Here is a 16051-nt window from a genome sequence, read left to right as displayed (position 1 = left end):
GAAATGTTTATTTCATTGTTGGCAACTATTAGTGAGTTGTTTGTCATTTCCAAACCTTGAAATGAATTAGTTTTTCAACATGACAGCACACCTCCACATTTCACTGACACTATTACTACACATTTAAATGAACATTATCCACAGAAATGGATTGGTTGTAGCTCTGCACGACTATGGCCACCCAGATCACCAAATTTAACATGAATGGATTTTTGTGTATGGGGCTGGGTGAAAGACATAGTTTGAGTACAAAGTCAATACACATGAGGCTTCACTTGCTCACATTATGAATGTAATAGACAAAATTAAAAACAACCCTGTGAGACTGAAACGAGCAACAAAATTTGTTTGTACACGTGCAGATACATGCATTGAACTTGGTGGTGGCATTTTTGAACATTTATTGTGAATGTATTGTGAAATTGCATGTTCACTGTACAACTTCCTTAACACTGAGCTTTGTTTTTTTCCAGCTTAACATGAATTTAAGTATGCTATGGTATTAATAAAAGCAGATTATCTGACACATTCATACAGTTTCAGTTAATGTTATTACCATCATTTTTCCAAAATTAAATTCTCTAAAACTTCTGTTGAAAACTTAGTGCAATTGGCTGGATTTTAGAAAAAAAATTGGTCCAAGTAATTAATAAATTAAAAATTTTATGAAATTACTTATTTGCTTCTCTGGATGTTCTGGAAAATTACTGCAGATACACATATGGGTCATGTTTTATTAGGTTCACCAGACGAGTAACAACAAAATAAATGGAAATAGTGCTTTACTTAAACCTCATACAGTTTTGCGATGACTTCATATTAGTGAAGTTGCTAAATTTCGAGCAAAATCTTTTATTACCTGTAACTCCAAAACTAAACATTTGCAGACCTATTGTTATATGAAATTTTTTCTTTAGTTTTACTTGTAGAACAACATATTAAAATATTTCATGAATCATCCTGTGCAATGCAGTGCAGTAAATGAAAAAGTAATTGTGTATGATGATGACGCAATGCTACTGGCAGATAATATTTTAGTAAATAACTTAGAAAAGATAGCCAGTGAGTAAATGCAAGGTCCCTATGAATAGATATGGCCAAATGGAAAAATCACATTGAGAAGATTGGTGCAAAAATAAGTATAACATTTTTTCTTAATGAAGAAAATATCCTATACAGTGGATACACCTTGCTAAAATGTGCTATGGACTTACCTGCCCACACATATTATACTGAATACCAATATGGGGACATGCAGCAGATACACCAATATGGGAAGGTGTACATATTAGAGAATTTTAAAACTTCAAAAGATAGCCATCAGATGCACAGCAAAACGGAGACCACAAGAACGCTGCATAAAAAAATTAAAGAATTTAAAATATTAACTGTACCAAGACTGTAAATATACGAGACAATATTTTTTGTGATAGTAAATTGTACAGCACCTCAGAGAGAGATTTTCATCACCACAACACAGGAACTGGAGAAAATTGCCATATCTGCACTGAAAGGCTGAAAATGACACATAGGAGCCCCATAAAAGCAGGAAGCTTATTTTATAACAAACTGAAACTTTACATAAAAAACAAAAAGGAAATGAGCACATTCGAATGAAAACTAAAAAGTATCTCATCTCTGGACATTGGTATGCGGTGAAGGAATACCTCCAGGCATATATATAAAACAAAGACAAATTTAAAATTGGTAAAGGCATCATCTTCATGTGAAAACCAAGTGTAATGCTAAAAATATGGAATAAGAGAACATATAGACTAACTACACATAAACACAGTTTTCCAAAGATGCAAATATGACTAGAAACTAGTTTTTCAATTTATATAAATGACTCGGTATTTTTCAGCAGTATGGTATATGTCCATAAATTTATATACTCTCCTTATGCCTGCAAGACTGCTTGTAAATTAATACAGACTATTAGTCTTCATCATTGTTACATTATACTACAACAAATTTAATTTCTCATTGTTTTTGATGATATCTACAATAGCTGGTTACTGTTGGTTATCTTTCATCATTATTATTAACTAATTTTTTGTCATTTTGTATGAATCAAAAATTTTAAGCAATATTGTTTAATTGGTACAAAACTTGGATTGTGACATTGTGTGATAGTCCAAGACTGTAAACTCTTCTGATGCAGTAAAAGTTAATGGACTTCCAACAGATTCTTCTTAGTTACTTGTTACAGTAATTATTAGTCACTCTGCTGAAAGATCAGCTCAACAACTCATGAATAAAACACTATTTAATCTCTTCTTTTTATATGATGACTCACTCTCATTGTATTATACAGATGAGCTCATAATATGAACATACAAAGAATGGTTAATGTTGTTGTAATTTTTGTTCATCAGATATTTGGGTTATTAATGTTACTTGAAGCAATGTACAGAACATACATCTCTTTGTTGCACTTCTGGATTGATATTAGGTGCAGTTCAACCAAACTCAGCACCACGCAGAGTCCAAAAGGAATACCTCAGACAGACAGACAGACAGAACAGCAACAGCATGTATTCCAAAGAAACAATAATTCCAAATAGAGGTAACTCTAGTGCTTGAGAAGACAATGTTATCCCTCTTCCCAGTAACACAAAATTTGTCAAACTGGTTCATCTACATACTACCTTGGTATGGAAGATTCTGATTAGCCCACTGACTTTAATCAGAATTATTACTGGAAACACCATGGAAAATCTCATACCCTCTCAATGTGCCTAATATCATTGCAAAATATGAACTATGGACTAAACTAACCCAAACCATACATATGGTTTCATTTACCTGTCACAATTTCTGTCACAGCAGATTAATAAATCTATTACTTATAGTATAAACGAAGATCATAATATGCTAACTGAGATGAAAACAATATATTTGATGTTTTTTATATTTAGGCCTCTAATCCATGTTTTTCCTGTTTGTTGCATGTTAATGTAAATTCTACCAAATAATAAATACATAACAACAAACTACCATGTCAGAAACTGATCCCCAATAACACAGAAAATACATTGGAAAATGGATTAGAAGGAATGACATTTCAAAGCATAATTCAACATGAAGATAATATTTTATTAAAATATCAAAATATCTTAGTAGATTCACAGAAATATTAGTAACAGTAGCCTTTCACAACCAAGGCATGTATTATTCACCAGAATTTCTCTTCTGGTTTGAGACCCACAAATTGTTCAGTGATCTCCCAGAGCTTCTTCGCCATACCCTCATCTGATGCCAGAGGTAATGGCTTGTCGTCCTGTAATGATAAAGAAATAGATTAAGTTAACATGAGACTTGACACACACACACACACACACACACACACACACACACACACACACACACACACACACACACACGATGATGATGATGATGATGATGATGATGATGATGTGGCATCAATAGGTCATATTGACCATGAACAAAATGATCTTCGACAGAGATAGACATTCAAGCCGCCGTGTTATTCTAGCAGCCTGCATTTATGTCTCGTGCTGTGTACATGTGTACGTCTCCTGTGGAAATATATATTTATGTGCAGATATTTGTGGGACAGTTTGTTCAGTATACCTCTACATGCATCCCGTTCCCATAATGCAAAAACAGTGATTTTATTCAAAATATCTGTGACAAAACATGGCAGTTTTGGCGATGTGGAGTACAAATTTTGAATCTGGAGCTAACATTAAATGATTATTGACTTTGTTTTGCACTATGTGATACATGGCTTATCAAGAATACAAACATGCTGAACTTTGTTGGAATCTGATGTCATGAAATATTGTGTGAGTGATTAAACTGTTTGTAGAAGAAACTAACTTGTCATGCAGATAATTGTAGGTTAAAACAATCACATATTGAAAATAAAACAATTTAAACAATTATAAAAGCCAACAGGGGATTTGCTTCTATGTCCAGTTATGACTGGTAAGTGTAGACACTAAACAGAGGAGGCAGAGAGCAGCAGACAAGCACATTTAAAAGTAGAGTAAGCTACTGGACCAAGTTCCTCATTATATTTAGAAAAACACATGCACACATTCATACACACACATGGCCACTGTCATCTTTGGACACAGGGGCCAGACTAATAGTTCTAACCTGGACTGGATTTCAAAAATAGCGGACTATTTTACACAGGTAGGCATGCTTGGAGCAATGATGTCTGATAACAGATCACAGTTTGTCTCAAATTCATGGTAGGCATTCATTGAGAGGTCAGAAATAAAACACATTTTAATATCAGTTTATCATCCAGACAGTAGTCTTGCAGGGAGGTATGAGAGAGAAATCAATATGCTGTGCAGTATTTACTGCAGACAGACGCCCATCCTGGGTTGAACCCTTAGTTAACAGTGAAGACACGATGAACAGTTAGCAAGACACATCCACATGCTTTTCACCACATGAAATACTAATTGATAAAAAAAAACACCTAATCTTATTGATAAATACATTGAATTTCCAGAGTGTAAACCTATCTCAGCACAGGAGAGAGACACCATTGAAACAGACATGATATTAGGGGTAAAGGAACACAGTTGAATGTAGGAGACTTGTTTTTAGTTGAGACACATGAGAAATAAAAACTGATGACAGCTGAGTTTAAAAAAAAATCTTGATACGTACACAGGGTCCCTCTGAGGTATTGGCAAACCCATACCCCAATACTTACGGGCTGACCTATCTGAAATTAAGAAAATCATTTGGACTGAAGAATCTTACTGAAATAAAACCATGTATCAGAGAATTTGACATAAATTAATTTTGCAAATTTTATTGTTTTCCAAATATTTTTTTCATGTGTTAATGACAGTTATTTTTTCATTAAAACAACTTCAAATGCTAATATATACTATTAACAAAATGTGAGGACACTTATCATTCTTGAACAAATGAATTTTCAATATTTGTCTGTGTAATGTAAAAGGCTGATAAACTGGATTTGTCATGCTACATGATTTAGTCTTTTTGCTACATGATTACAGTATTTTGACACTGCTGTGTAAAGTCACGGACACATGTTACTTTCACTGACAAACACATACATTACTTTGACTTTGAATAGCATTCAGAAAACCAATGCTTATGAATGAACATTGCCTGAATGTTATCACTTATGTGACTGGTTAAGGATATTTACATTTTCCTTTGATTTACTTACAATCTTCAGTATTTTATGATGTGCTGATATGATTTTTCAGTACATTTAGTTACATGATATACACTGATTGCCATTACCTTTGTAGGCATTACTAATTTTTTCATGAAATACAAAGGCAGTCAAAAAGTGTCTTGTCCAAGATACACTCCTGGAAATGGAAAAAAGAACACATTGACACCAGTGTGTCAGACCTACCATACTTGCTCCGGACACTGCGAGAGGGCTGTACAAGCAATGATCACATGCACGGCACAGCGGACACACCAGGAACCGCGGTGTTGGCCGTCGAATGGCGCTAGCTGCGCAGCATTTGTGCACCACCGCCGTCAGTGTCAGCCAGTTTGCCGTGGCATACGGAGCTCCATCGCAGTCTTTAACACTGGTAGCATGCCGCGACAGCATGGACGTGAACCGTATGTGCAGTTGACGGACTTTGAGCGAGGGCGTATAGTGGGCATGCGGGAGGCCGGGTGGACGTACCGCCGAATTGCTCAACACGTGGGGCGTGAGGTCTCCACAGTACATCGATGTTGTCGCCAGTGGTCGGCGGAAGGTGCACGTGCCCGTCGACCTGGGACCGGACCGCAGCGACGCACGGATGCACGCCAAGACCGTAGGATCCTACGCAGTGCCGTAGGGGACCGCACCGCCACTTCCCAGCAAATTAGGGACACTGTTGCTCCTGGGGTATCGGCGAGGACCATTCGCAACCGTCTCCATGAAGCTGGGCTACGGTGCCGCACACCGTTAGGCCGTCTTCCGCACACGCCCCAACATCGTGCAGCCCGCCTCCAGTGGTGTCGCGACAGGCGTGAATGGAGGGACGAATGGAGACGTGTCGTCTTCAGCGATGAGAGTCGCTTCTGCCTTGGTGCCAATGACGGTCGTATGCGTGTTTGGCGCCGTGCAGGTGAGCGCCACAATCAGGACTGCATACGACCGAGGCACACAGGGCCAACACCTGGCATCATGGTGTGGGGAGCGATCTCCTACACTGGCCGTACACCACTGGTGATCGTCGAGGGGACACTGAATAGTGCACGGTACATCCAAACCGTCATCGAACCCATCGTTCTACCATTCCTAGACCGGCAAGGGAACTTGCTGTTCCAAAAGAACAATGCACGTCCGCATGTATCCCGTGCCACCCAATGTGCTCTAGAAGGTGTAAGTCAACTACCCTGGCCAGCAAGATCTCCGGATCTGTCCCCCATTGAGCATGTTTGGGACTGGATGAAGCGTCATCTCACGCGGTCTGCACGTCCAGCACGAACGCTGGTCCAACTGAGGCGCCAGGTGGAAATGGCATGGCAAGCCGTTCCACAGGACTACATCCAGCATCTCTACGATCGTCTCCATGGGAGAATAGCAGCCTGCATTGCTGCGAAAGGTGGATATACACTGTACTAGTGCCGACATTGTGCATGCTCTGTTGCCTGTGTCTATGTGCCTGTGGTTCTGTCAGTGTGATCATGTGATGTATCTGACCCCGGGAATGTGTCAATAAAGTTTCCCCTTCCTGGGACAATGAATTCACGGTGTTCTTATTTCAATTTCCAGGAGTGTAGTTACACTAATGTCTCACATGAACACCGCCTACTTTTATGGTGACCCAGTGGGTATGCAAGTCAAATTTTGTGGCTCCAGGTTCATTAGCTTTGCTGCTAGGATGCATTGCATACTGTAGTGTAAGCAAAATGGCAAATATAAAGAGAACCAAGAACCGTGCTGTGACTGAATATCTTCATTTGAAAGCAATGACGCTCAAGGGAATTGTGGAGGACATGCGTAATACACTTAAGGACAGTGCCCCATCTTATGCAACAGTGAAAAACTGATTATCTGACTCCAAACACGGAATAACAAGTGTGGAGCATGTGCCAAGGAGCAGAAAGCCTGTCACCATTGCCACTGATGAAACAATGACTGCAATTTACAATATGAGCTTGCAGGATTGTCAATCAATGTTGCAGCACATTGAAACCACGTTTGGAATTTCCCATGGGTGTGCTCATGGTATTGTTGTGGGTATTTTGGGAGTATGGGAAGTTTCATCTCAGTGAGTCTCAAAAGACTTGAATGCAGATCAGTGACAGGAGCATGTACAGTGTTGTGAAGAAAACATTCGCCAATTTGAAATGGATGAAGCAGGTTTTCTTGCAGAGTATGTGACAATGGACAAAATGTAGGTTCACCACTTTGAGCGAGACAAAACAGCAGTCACAAAATTGGAAACATCCTTCATCTCCCATACAAAAAAATTCCATGTGCAAAAATCAGCCAGTAAGATGGTGGCATCAGTCTTCTAGGACGCAGAAGGGGTAATTATGATGGATTAATTGCAAAAGGGTGTAGCTGTCAATGCATCATACTATTGCACCCTCCTGCACCATTTGAGAGAAGAGATAAAGAAAAAAAAGGCACATAAAATTAGCTCACGGAGTTCTTTTGCATCAGCACAACACACAGGCACACAAAGCCCTCGTAACACTGGGAACTCTGCATGACTGTGGGCTTGAATTGTTATATCATCTGCCTTATTCTCCAGCTTTGGCTCCATCAGACTTTATTTTCCCAAACCTAAAAAAAGACCTCAAAGGACAACCATTTGACAATGATGATGCAGTGAATGCTTGGTTGGAATTGAAATTGAAGATATTTTATTTTAATGGTTTACAAAAGTTATCTGAGGGTGCACACAAGTGTATTAGTGTACACAGGTATTATGTTGAAAAATAAATTGGTATTATGAAATTTCTATCATCTATTTGTTAGGCTAGAAAGTTCTTGACTCCCCTCATATAACACTTTTCTCATTATTTGGAGGCATCTTGTCTATTTCTTCATGAAATAAATTTCACAATGAAAATACTGATCATAGATACAGAATGAGATACATCAGTTCAATTAGCATTATAAAATATTTTCAGATATTATTTATTTATGCACAGCTTTTTTTATTGTGTTACCTGTGTCAGTTGACAACCATTCTGTATTACAAATTATTCTGGGTACCATGGCAATGCATTAGGGCACAGACTTAGGATTTGTTTACTTATGTGAATTTCATTAAATTTACTATGAACAATATATCAAAGGATATTGGGTGTGGTGGGGAGGGGGGAGGGCTCAATATTGCTGGACAAGTGTATCTGAAAAGCTTTGCTAAGTTAAATTTATTTCACTTGATCAAGTTGCAGACATGTTGTGAAACACACTGTCATATCATGACCTGTTTCAGTATGCTAGTATGATTGTCCATTTATCTGTTGGTGTACACATTAATGTAAGAACATTTAATGATTATATTTTCTTGTGTATAAAATTTATGTACACTTACAGTTCTTTAATTGTCATTTGAACATGCTACTGATCACCTAACAATTTCAATGTAATAACTGCTAATGATGATGTTTGCTTTGTTGTTGATTGAATGGTACATGTTAGAAAATTTTACCTTGCTTTCTTTGACTTGTCAGTCTTCTAATTCCGTTCCTTCCAAATCAATTATTTGTTTTAGTATGTGTGTATTTTGCCAATTGAACTAGAGCAAAGATTATGTTTGTAGGCCAATAAAGTGAAAGATTAGTGCCTATGTACTTGAACAAATGTATGCTATGAGGAAGTGGTATTGAAATGATGGGCACCAGAGTAAGAACCATAACTGCTGATAAAAGCATAGTAAAGGAATTGATTGCAGATCAATACCAGAAGACAAGACCATCCTTGTGGTACATGGCAGAAGGACATCCCCATTCCAGAAATCCAGCAGGATCCCCAGTCACTCCCCAAATCTTAGGCCCATCCCAGGACCTCTCCCTGGAGTCCACCTCTCTGCTCACCCCTACCACTCCCTACACTCCTACCTTCTACATGCTTCCTTAAGTCCATAAACCCAACCACCCAGGACACACCATTGTGGCTGATTACTGTGACTCCACTGAGAGAATGTCTGTTCTTGTAAACCAACACCTTCAACCTATTACCCAGAACCTATCCTCCTATATAAAAGATACCAACCATTTCCTCCACTGACACTCCACAGTTCCTGTCTCATTTACCACATGGTGCCCTGTTCATCACATTGATGACACATCGATATTAACTAACATTCCTAATGCCCATAGCCTTACTGCTATTGAACTCTACCTTTCCAAATGCCCGATGGATTCCAAACCAACAACCTCCTTCCTAGTCACCATGACCAACTATATCCTCACCCACAATTACTTCTCCTTTGAAGGCATTACCTACAAACAATTCCTGGGCATGGCTATGGGCACCTGCATGGCACCATCCTATGCCAACTTATTCAAGGGCCATCTAGAGGAATTCTTCCTAAACACTCACAATCCTAAACTCCTCACCTGGTTCAGATTCATTGATGACATCTTTGCAATCTGGATCGAGGGTGAGGACACCCTATCCACAATCCTCCAGAAACTCAACAACTTCTCCCCCATTTGCTTCAACTGGTCCTACTCGACCCAATGAGCCACCTTCCTAGATGTTGACCTCCACCTCAAAGATGGCTACATCATTACCTCTGTTCATATCAAACCTACTAAACCACCAGCAATACCTCCACTATGACAGCTGCCACCCACTCATTGCCAAGAAGTCCCTTCCATAAAGCCTAGCTACACAGGGTTGCCACACAGTCTGAGGCACCTTGTCACAGTTTGCGCGACTCCCCCCCATCAGAGGTTCAAGTCCTCCCTTGGGCATGGGTTTGTGTGTTGTCTTTAGTGTGAATCAGTTTAAGTTAGGTTAAGTAGTGTTTAAGCCTAGGAACTGATGACATCAGATGTTTGGTCGCATAGGAACTTAACACAAATTTCCAATTTCCATCTATGGTCATTGTAACTGCAGTGACAGAGGACACTCTCAAAATATACTGAGGTTCTCACTGAAGCCTTCACAGACCATAATCATCCTCCCAACCTTGTACAAAAACAAATCTCCTGTGCCTTATCTTTCCAGTCTCCCACCACCTCCCAAAGTCCCACTGTCCGGCCACAGAGAACTATTCCCCTTGTAACTCAGTAGCACCCAGGACTGGAGCATCTGAATTGCATTCTCTGCCAGAGTTTTGACCATCTCTCATCATGCCCTGAAATGAGCAATGTCTGCCCTGAAATGAGCGATGTCCTGCCCACTATCCTTCCCATCCCTCCCACAGTGGTATTCTGCTGTCCATCAAACCACACAATATACTTATCCATCCCTACATAACCCCTGCTCCCAACCCTTTACCTCACTGCTCATACCCCTGTAATAGACCTAGATGCAAGACCCCATACATCCTCCCATAATCACCTACTCCAGTCCAGTCACTAACATCACCTATCCCATCAAAGGCAGACCTACCTGTGAAATCAGTCATGTGATCTACAGCCTAAGTGGCAACCACTGCTGTATTCTTTATGGACATGACAACCAACAAGCTGTCTGTCCACATGAGCGGCCACCGACAAACTGTGGCCAAGAAACAACTGTTGCAGGACACACCACCAAACATGACATTCTTCATTTCAATGACTGCTTCACAGTCTGTTCCATATAGATCCTTCCTACCAACTCCAGCTTTCCTGAATTGTGCAGGTGAGAACTTTCCCTGCAATATATCCTATGTTCCCGTAACCCTCCTGGCCTCAACCTTCATTAGTCATTGTCCTCACCCATCCAGCCCCTCCCTTTTTCCCATTCCGGCACTACACATCCCTCATTCCACCATCACACCCAGTCTTTTACTTCTCTCCTTTTATGGACCCCCACCACCTCTCCCCTGTCCTCCATCTAACCTCCCAACTGCACATAGCAGCCTACCCACTCTTAATGTCATCCCTGCACACTCCCCAGCTGCACTTCACTGTCCGCCACCCCTACTCTATCATCCCTCCCCCTTCCTGCCCCAGCCTCCTCCTTAACCCCACCCAGTCATCACTCCCATCATGCACTGGTGCTGACATTGTGGCTTGCGACTGTGTGTGTGTGTGTGTGTGTGTGTGTGTGTGTGTGTGTGTGTGTGTGTGTGTGTGTGTGTGTCTGTGTGTCCTTAATGGCCGAAAGCTTTATTTGTGACAGTCTTTTTGTTGTGCCTGTCTCTGACAGCATCTCCGCTATATGGTGAGTAGTAACTTTCTTTTCCATAATACTGAAACTTTCCATCCTGGATTTTCCATTGTTTTATACTGAAAAGAAGAAATTTTTTATTAGCATTGGGTTGTTGCATCACTGTTCTGAGGGATTCCCACCCCCCATCTGGTAAATACTTACCTGTGGAATTTTGAGGGCATAATCGAGCTTGAGATATAATCAGAATTATCTGATACTGTACAGTATTGGAAATTTTGTTTTATAAGTTTACATACTAGTATAAGACTATACAACAAAAATTCATTATTCATGCATACCTCTGTAAGAAGACAACAAAGCCAGCTTCTCAACAGTCATCTAAGTAAGAACTACGTTCAATGCAACTAATGTAGAATAATGAAATGTCCATTCCATGGTCAAGTCACTGTGTAACCAGTATTGAGTCGTGAGTCACTACGTAACCAGTATTGGGTCGGTATACTACTGCATCCTATTGACATTCAGGCCATTAGAGATAGATGACCAGCTCAGATTGTTAAAAGTATAGGGTACGAAATTGGCCATGCCTTCCAAAGGAACAATCCCAGCATTTACCTGAAGCAAATTAGAGAAATTATGGTCAACCTAATCTGGATGGCTTTATGGCAAGGAAGTAATACAAGAAAAATTCAAATAAAATAAATAATGGAAATAAGCCTCTTGTGACTCCACATGTAACAGTGCAAAAGAATCATACAGAAGGTGCAAAATCAGTGACACAGTAACAATTGTTGTTAGTGATACAAACTAAAAGTGTGTAGTGAGAGTGAGTCAGTACTGCTCCACATGTTTATAGACATGAGTTGCCAGTAGAAAGTTCAGTGGAGACTGTGCTACATGCGTGCTTCCTACAGACAGCCTCTATTGGCCACCCATGCTGATCATTTGTGTTTGACTTAAGTACATACGTGCAGCAACACTACCCTCAGCAAACTCGCACACGCACACATATGCACCTGTAGCTGGACACAGCACATCTCTCCCTCATGCGACAAGGGTGCCCAGGCGATGGAGGAGCTGCCAGCAGCCTGATGAGACACACACATGTCGAATCTGGAGAAATGGCAGCTGGTGCCAAAGCTAGGGTGGTACAATGTACCAGTTGAGCACTAGAGCACAGGGCAGGAATGCATGGAAATGCAGGCATGTCCAAGGGTGATGGGCTCATGCAGCCCCCCAACAACTGCGTTAGGGAGGTTGGTGCTATTGCCATTTCAGCATCGTTATCAGCAGGCAGTTCTCAGTGTGGAAGAGATGGTGCTATACCCTCCGACGATGATGGCTGGGGCGATGATGGCTGGGGCGATGATGGCTGGGGCGATGATGGCTGGGGCGATGATGGCTGGGGCGATGATGGCTGGGGCGATGATGGCTGGGGCGATGATGGCTGGGGCGATGATGGCTGGGGCGATGATGGCTGGGGCGATGATGGCTGGGGCGATGATGGCTGGGGCGATGATGGCTGGGGCGATGATGGCTGGGGCGATGATGGCTGGGGCGATGATGGCTGGGGCGATGATGGCTGGGGCGATGATGGCTGGGGCGATGATGGCTGGGGCGATGATGGCTGGGGCGATGATGGCTGGGGCGATGATGGCTGGGGCGATGATGGCTGGGGCGATGATGGCTGGGGCGATGATGGCTGGGGCGATGATGGCTGGGGCGATGATGGCTGGGGCGATGATGGCTGGGGCGATGATGGCTGGGGCGATGATGGCTGAGGGGACGGTGGAGACAGCCCAACCAAAACAGCAGGCAGTGGCGACATAGCCTAGGCCAGAGACAGGTCAGCACCTAGTCCGGGAAGCTGGAACTACAGGGCCCCACACATGGAGGAGGCAGCCAGTATGATGGGGATGCCTCCACAGCATGTGATGATGGTCCCAAGGCAGATGGTGGTAGGGTGGGCTGCAGTGACTGGGGCCACACCTGCAAACTGGTAGCTCCTGGCGGTGGTTGGGTGTGCAGGCAGTGATCAGGGTTGAATCTGATCAAACTGGCATGCCACCAGCACATTGGCTGCAAGGACATCACAAAGATAGCATCTCTGATGGTGTATCCACTTGGGCCAGCAACCAAACCCTGGTGCCCACACCAGCAATCCCGGCATGAAGCGGCCAGACAGTCCCAACCACGGCAAGTGCAGCATAGACTGCAGAAGCCAGTGAAGCATGTAGGTGTGAAGCAATAGGCACTCAGAAAATGGAGAAGGGCATCGTATGGCAAAGAATCCACAGAAAACTTTTTCATTTGGGACTTGAACATACTTACTAATGGTTCCACCTTTCTAATTGATTGAGGGTGGAATGGTGGAGCCATAACATGATGACTGCCATCACGGGAACAAAAACGTATGAAATTTCTGAAGAGCATAAACTATGGTAAGAGTCTCTCTTTTTCACCTGAGGGTAATGCTGAAGGGCCAGAGTGAGTTTTATGGGTAAAAGCAACAGTTCATTCAGAGCCATTAGCATTTTGGTGCACTAGGATCATGCTGAGGCTACACTGTGAGGTGTCATTCATCAAAAGTATGTGATGGTCTGGAGAGAACCTAGATAAACAAGCGGCTGAGAGTAATTTGGATTTCAAAATTTGAAAAGCATGTTTGCAATCTAGGGCCCAGCAAATAGGTACATTCTTGCATGACAAGGCATGCAATGGGTGGACCAATGTTTCTATCCCCTGCAGGACTTTATGGTAGTAGATTATTTTCCCTAGGAAGGCCTAGAGCTCCTTCATGGACAAGGGGAGAGGCCTAAACATAACCACCTAGCTGTGGTCTGGCAAAGCGCAAACCCCGTTCCATGAGACTTTGAAACACAAATAAACAATAGAAGGCTGCTGACTGTAAGACGGAAAACAAAGTGCACATATATTTCAAGTGATTGGTCGTGGAGGAGCCTGTGACAACAATGTCATCCAGATAATTAATGCTATCCAGGACAGACATAGTCAGTTGCTCTAAAAATCATTGTAAAATAGCAGGGGTGCTAGCCAACCAAAAGGCAGGTGCAAATATTGATAGAGACCAAAAGGAGTATTGAAAACCAGAACTTGCCAAGACTCTTTGTCCATAGGAACCTGCAGATACACTTCAGACAAATCAATTTTAGAAAACTACTGGCCACTCGATAATTTCACCAACAGTTCCTTCTGGCGTGTGAGGTGAAACGTATCTGTAATCAATGTGTGTTGACAGTAGTAATGAAGTCACCACAAAGGCATAGTTTGCCCGACAGTTCCTAAACTACAACCAGTGGAGACAACCATGCACTAGACATAACAGCTTGCATCATGACAGAAGCTCAAAATACCTGAAATGCATCCATCCTGAATAAGTTCTTAGCACTGGCATCAGCAACAATCAAAAATGTAATGGAATGAACCACTGACTTGTAAGAGCCAGATGCCATAAATTGTCAAACAGTGCAATGGTCTGTTTTTTTTATAACTGAAAAGCTACTGCATGACTGGTGTCAATGGCAGGTAGCCTAAACACACACAGGCTTGAGAATTCAATAATGCCACTGCAACACTTGGGTCGACCTGTAGCTAGAGCACAAGGCGAAAAACACTTACCTTGATGAACAACTTGGGAGAAGTCACAAGCATTGGAGACACACAGTTTTACATCCATGTCCACATGCTGTGCAACCTTCACTGAATGACACACACAGGCAATGTGGCCTTTCTTTTGGCAAGCATTACAAGTAGCCCAGCTCTTACAGCATGCTAATGTCGATTCTGGACAAAATGTAAAAGACAAGATGGAAACAGAACACTGACACTTGTGCTGTGGTGGTCACAGCTGCTTCAGCTGGCCTTGATCTGCTTTGCTCTGGGCCCGCATGTTTACCACCACCACTGCTGCTTCTTCATGCAAGCTATCTTTCATCCTAGTGGGCACATCTTGTGACACTACCGCCACATTGCTCCATGCTTCAATATGGTCACAAGCTGTCTGTAAAACTTCAAAAGATTGTGCTATTTGCAAAACTTCTGCCAAAGGAGGTTTTCACAAAGTAAAGCCATAATAGCGTAAAGCACCAAACAGTCTACGTAAGTCATTACAGGCAACAATAATGCTGTGACATTCAGCTGCCCAGGGCCTGTATGACTAGTTTGGTTTCTTGCAGCATAGGTAGAATTCAACTTGCTCTGCAATGGCATGCATTGGTCTGCAATAGTAGTTGGACTGAACCTGCACATTCACACTGACAGCCAAAAAATGCTGCTTGAGTCTTTTCTTGTAAGCTTTCAAACACTCGTTTGATGAATCATCACATGGAGGAAAACTGGGTGGACAGATTGGTGGAATTGGTGGAATGGTACCCTGACTGTTAATGGAATCCAACAAAGTGGTCACTGCCAAAGTAAGCTACTCAGTCATGGCCAGCAGTACAGTGTCCATAATGACTAAACAAGATGAAACAGCACTTTAAGACTGCACATGTAGAAACCATTCCAAACTCATTACCAATCATTTAGTAACCAAGTAACACAAATAGAGCTTTATTCATAAACCTCCAAACAATAACAGAAATAAGCCTCTTGTGACTCTACATGTAACAACACAAAACAATCATACAGAAGTTGCAACATAAGAGATACACAGAACAACTGATGTGAATGGTACAAAATGAAAGAACATGGTGAGAATGGGTCAGCACTGCTCCACGTGTATATAGGTGCAAGTCACTGGTAGACATTGCGACAGAGATT

The 16051-nt window shown here is 41.8% G+C and overlaps 1 protein-coding gene across 1 annotated transcript in view; it reads right to left on the bottom strand.

Moving 5' to 3' along the window:
• Nucleotides 1–3078: 3078 nt before the first annotated feature.
• The window catches only part of LOC124771063 (retinol dehydrogenase 14-like), a 92049-nt gene continuing 79076 nt past the window's right edge, over nt 3079–16051 (bottom strand). Inside the window, exon 7 of the mRNA XM_047249283.1 lies at nt 3079–3283. Within this exon, the coding sequence (XP_047105239.1) occupies nt 3179–3283 (105 nt within the window). The 3' untranslated portion in view covers nt 3079–3178. The remainder of the gene's footprint in view (nt 3284–16051) is intronic.

Source organism: Schistocerca piceifrons, unplaced genomic scaffold, assembly GCF_021461385.2.
Source record: "Schistocerca piceifrons isolate TAMUIC-IGC-003096 unplaced genomic scaffold, iqSchPice1.1 HiC_scaffold_885, whole genome shotgun sequence".
Classification (NCBI taxonomy): Eukaryota; Metazoa; Arthropoda; class Insecta; order Orthoptera; family Acrididae; genus Schistocerca; species Schistocerca piceifrons.
The sequence above is the reverse complement of the archived record's forward strand: the minus strand, read 5'-3'. Positions and strand labels throughout refer to the sequence as shown.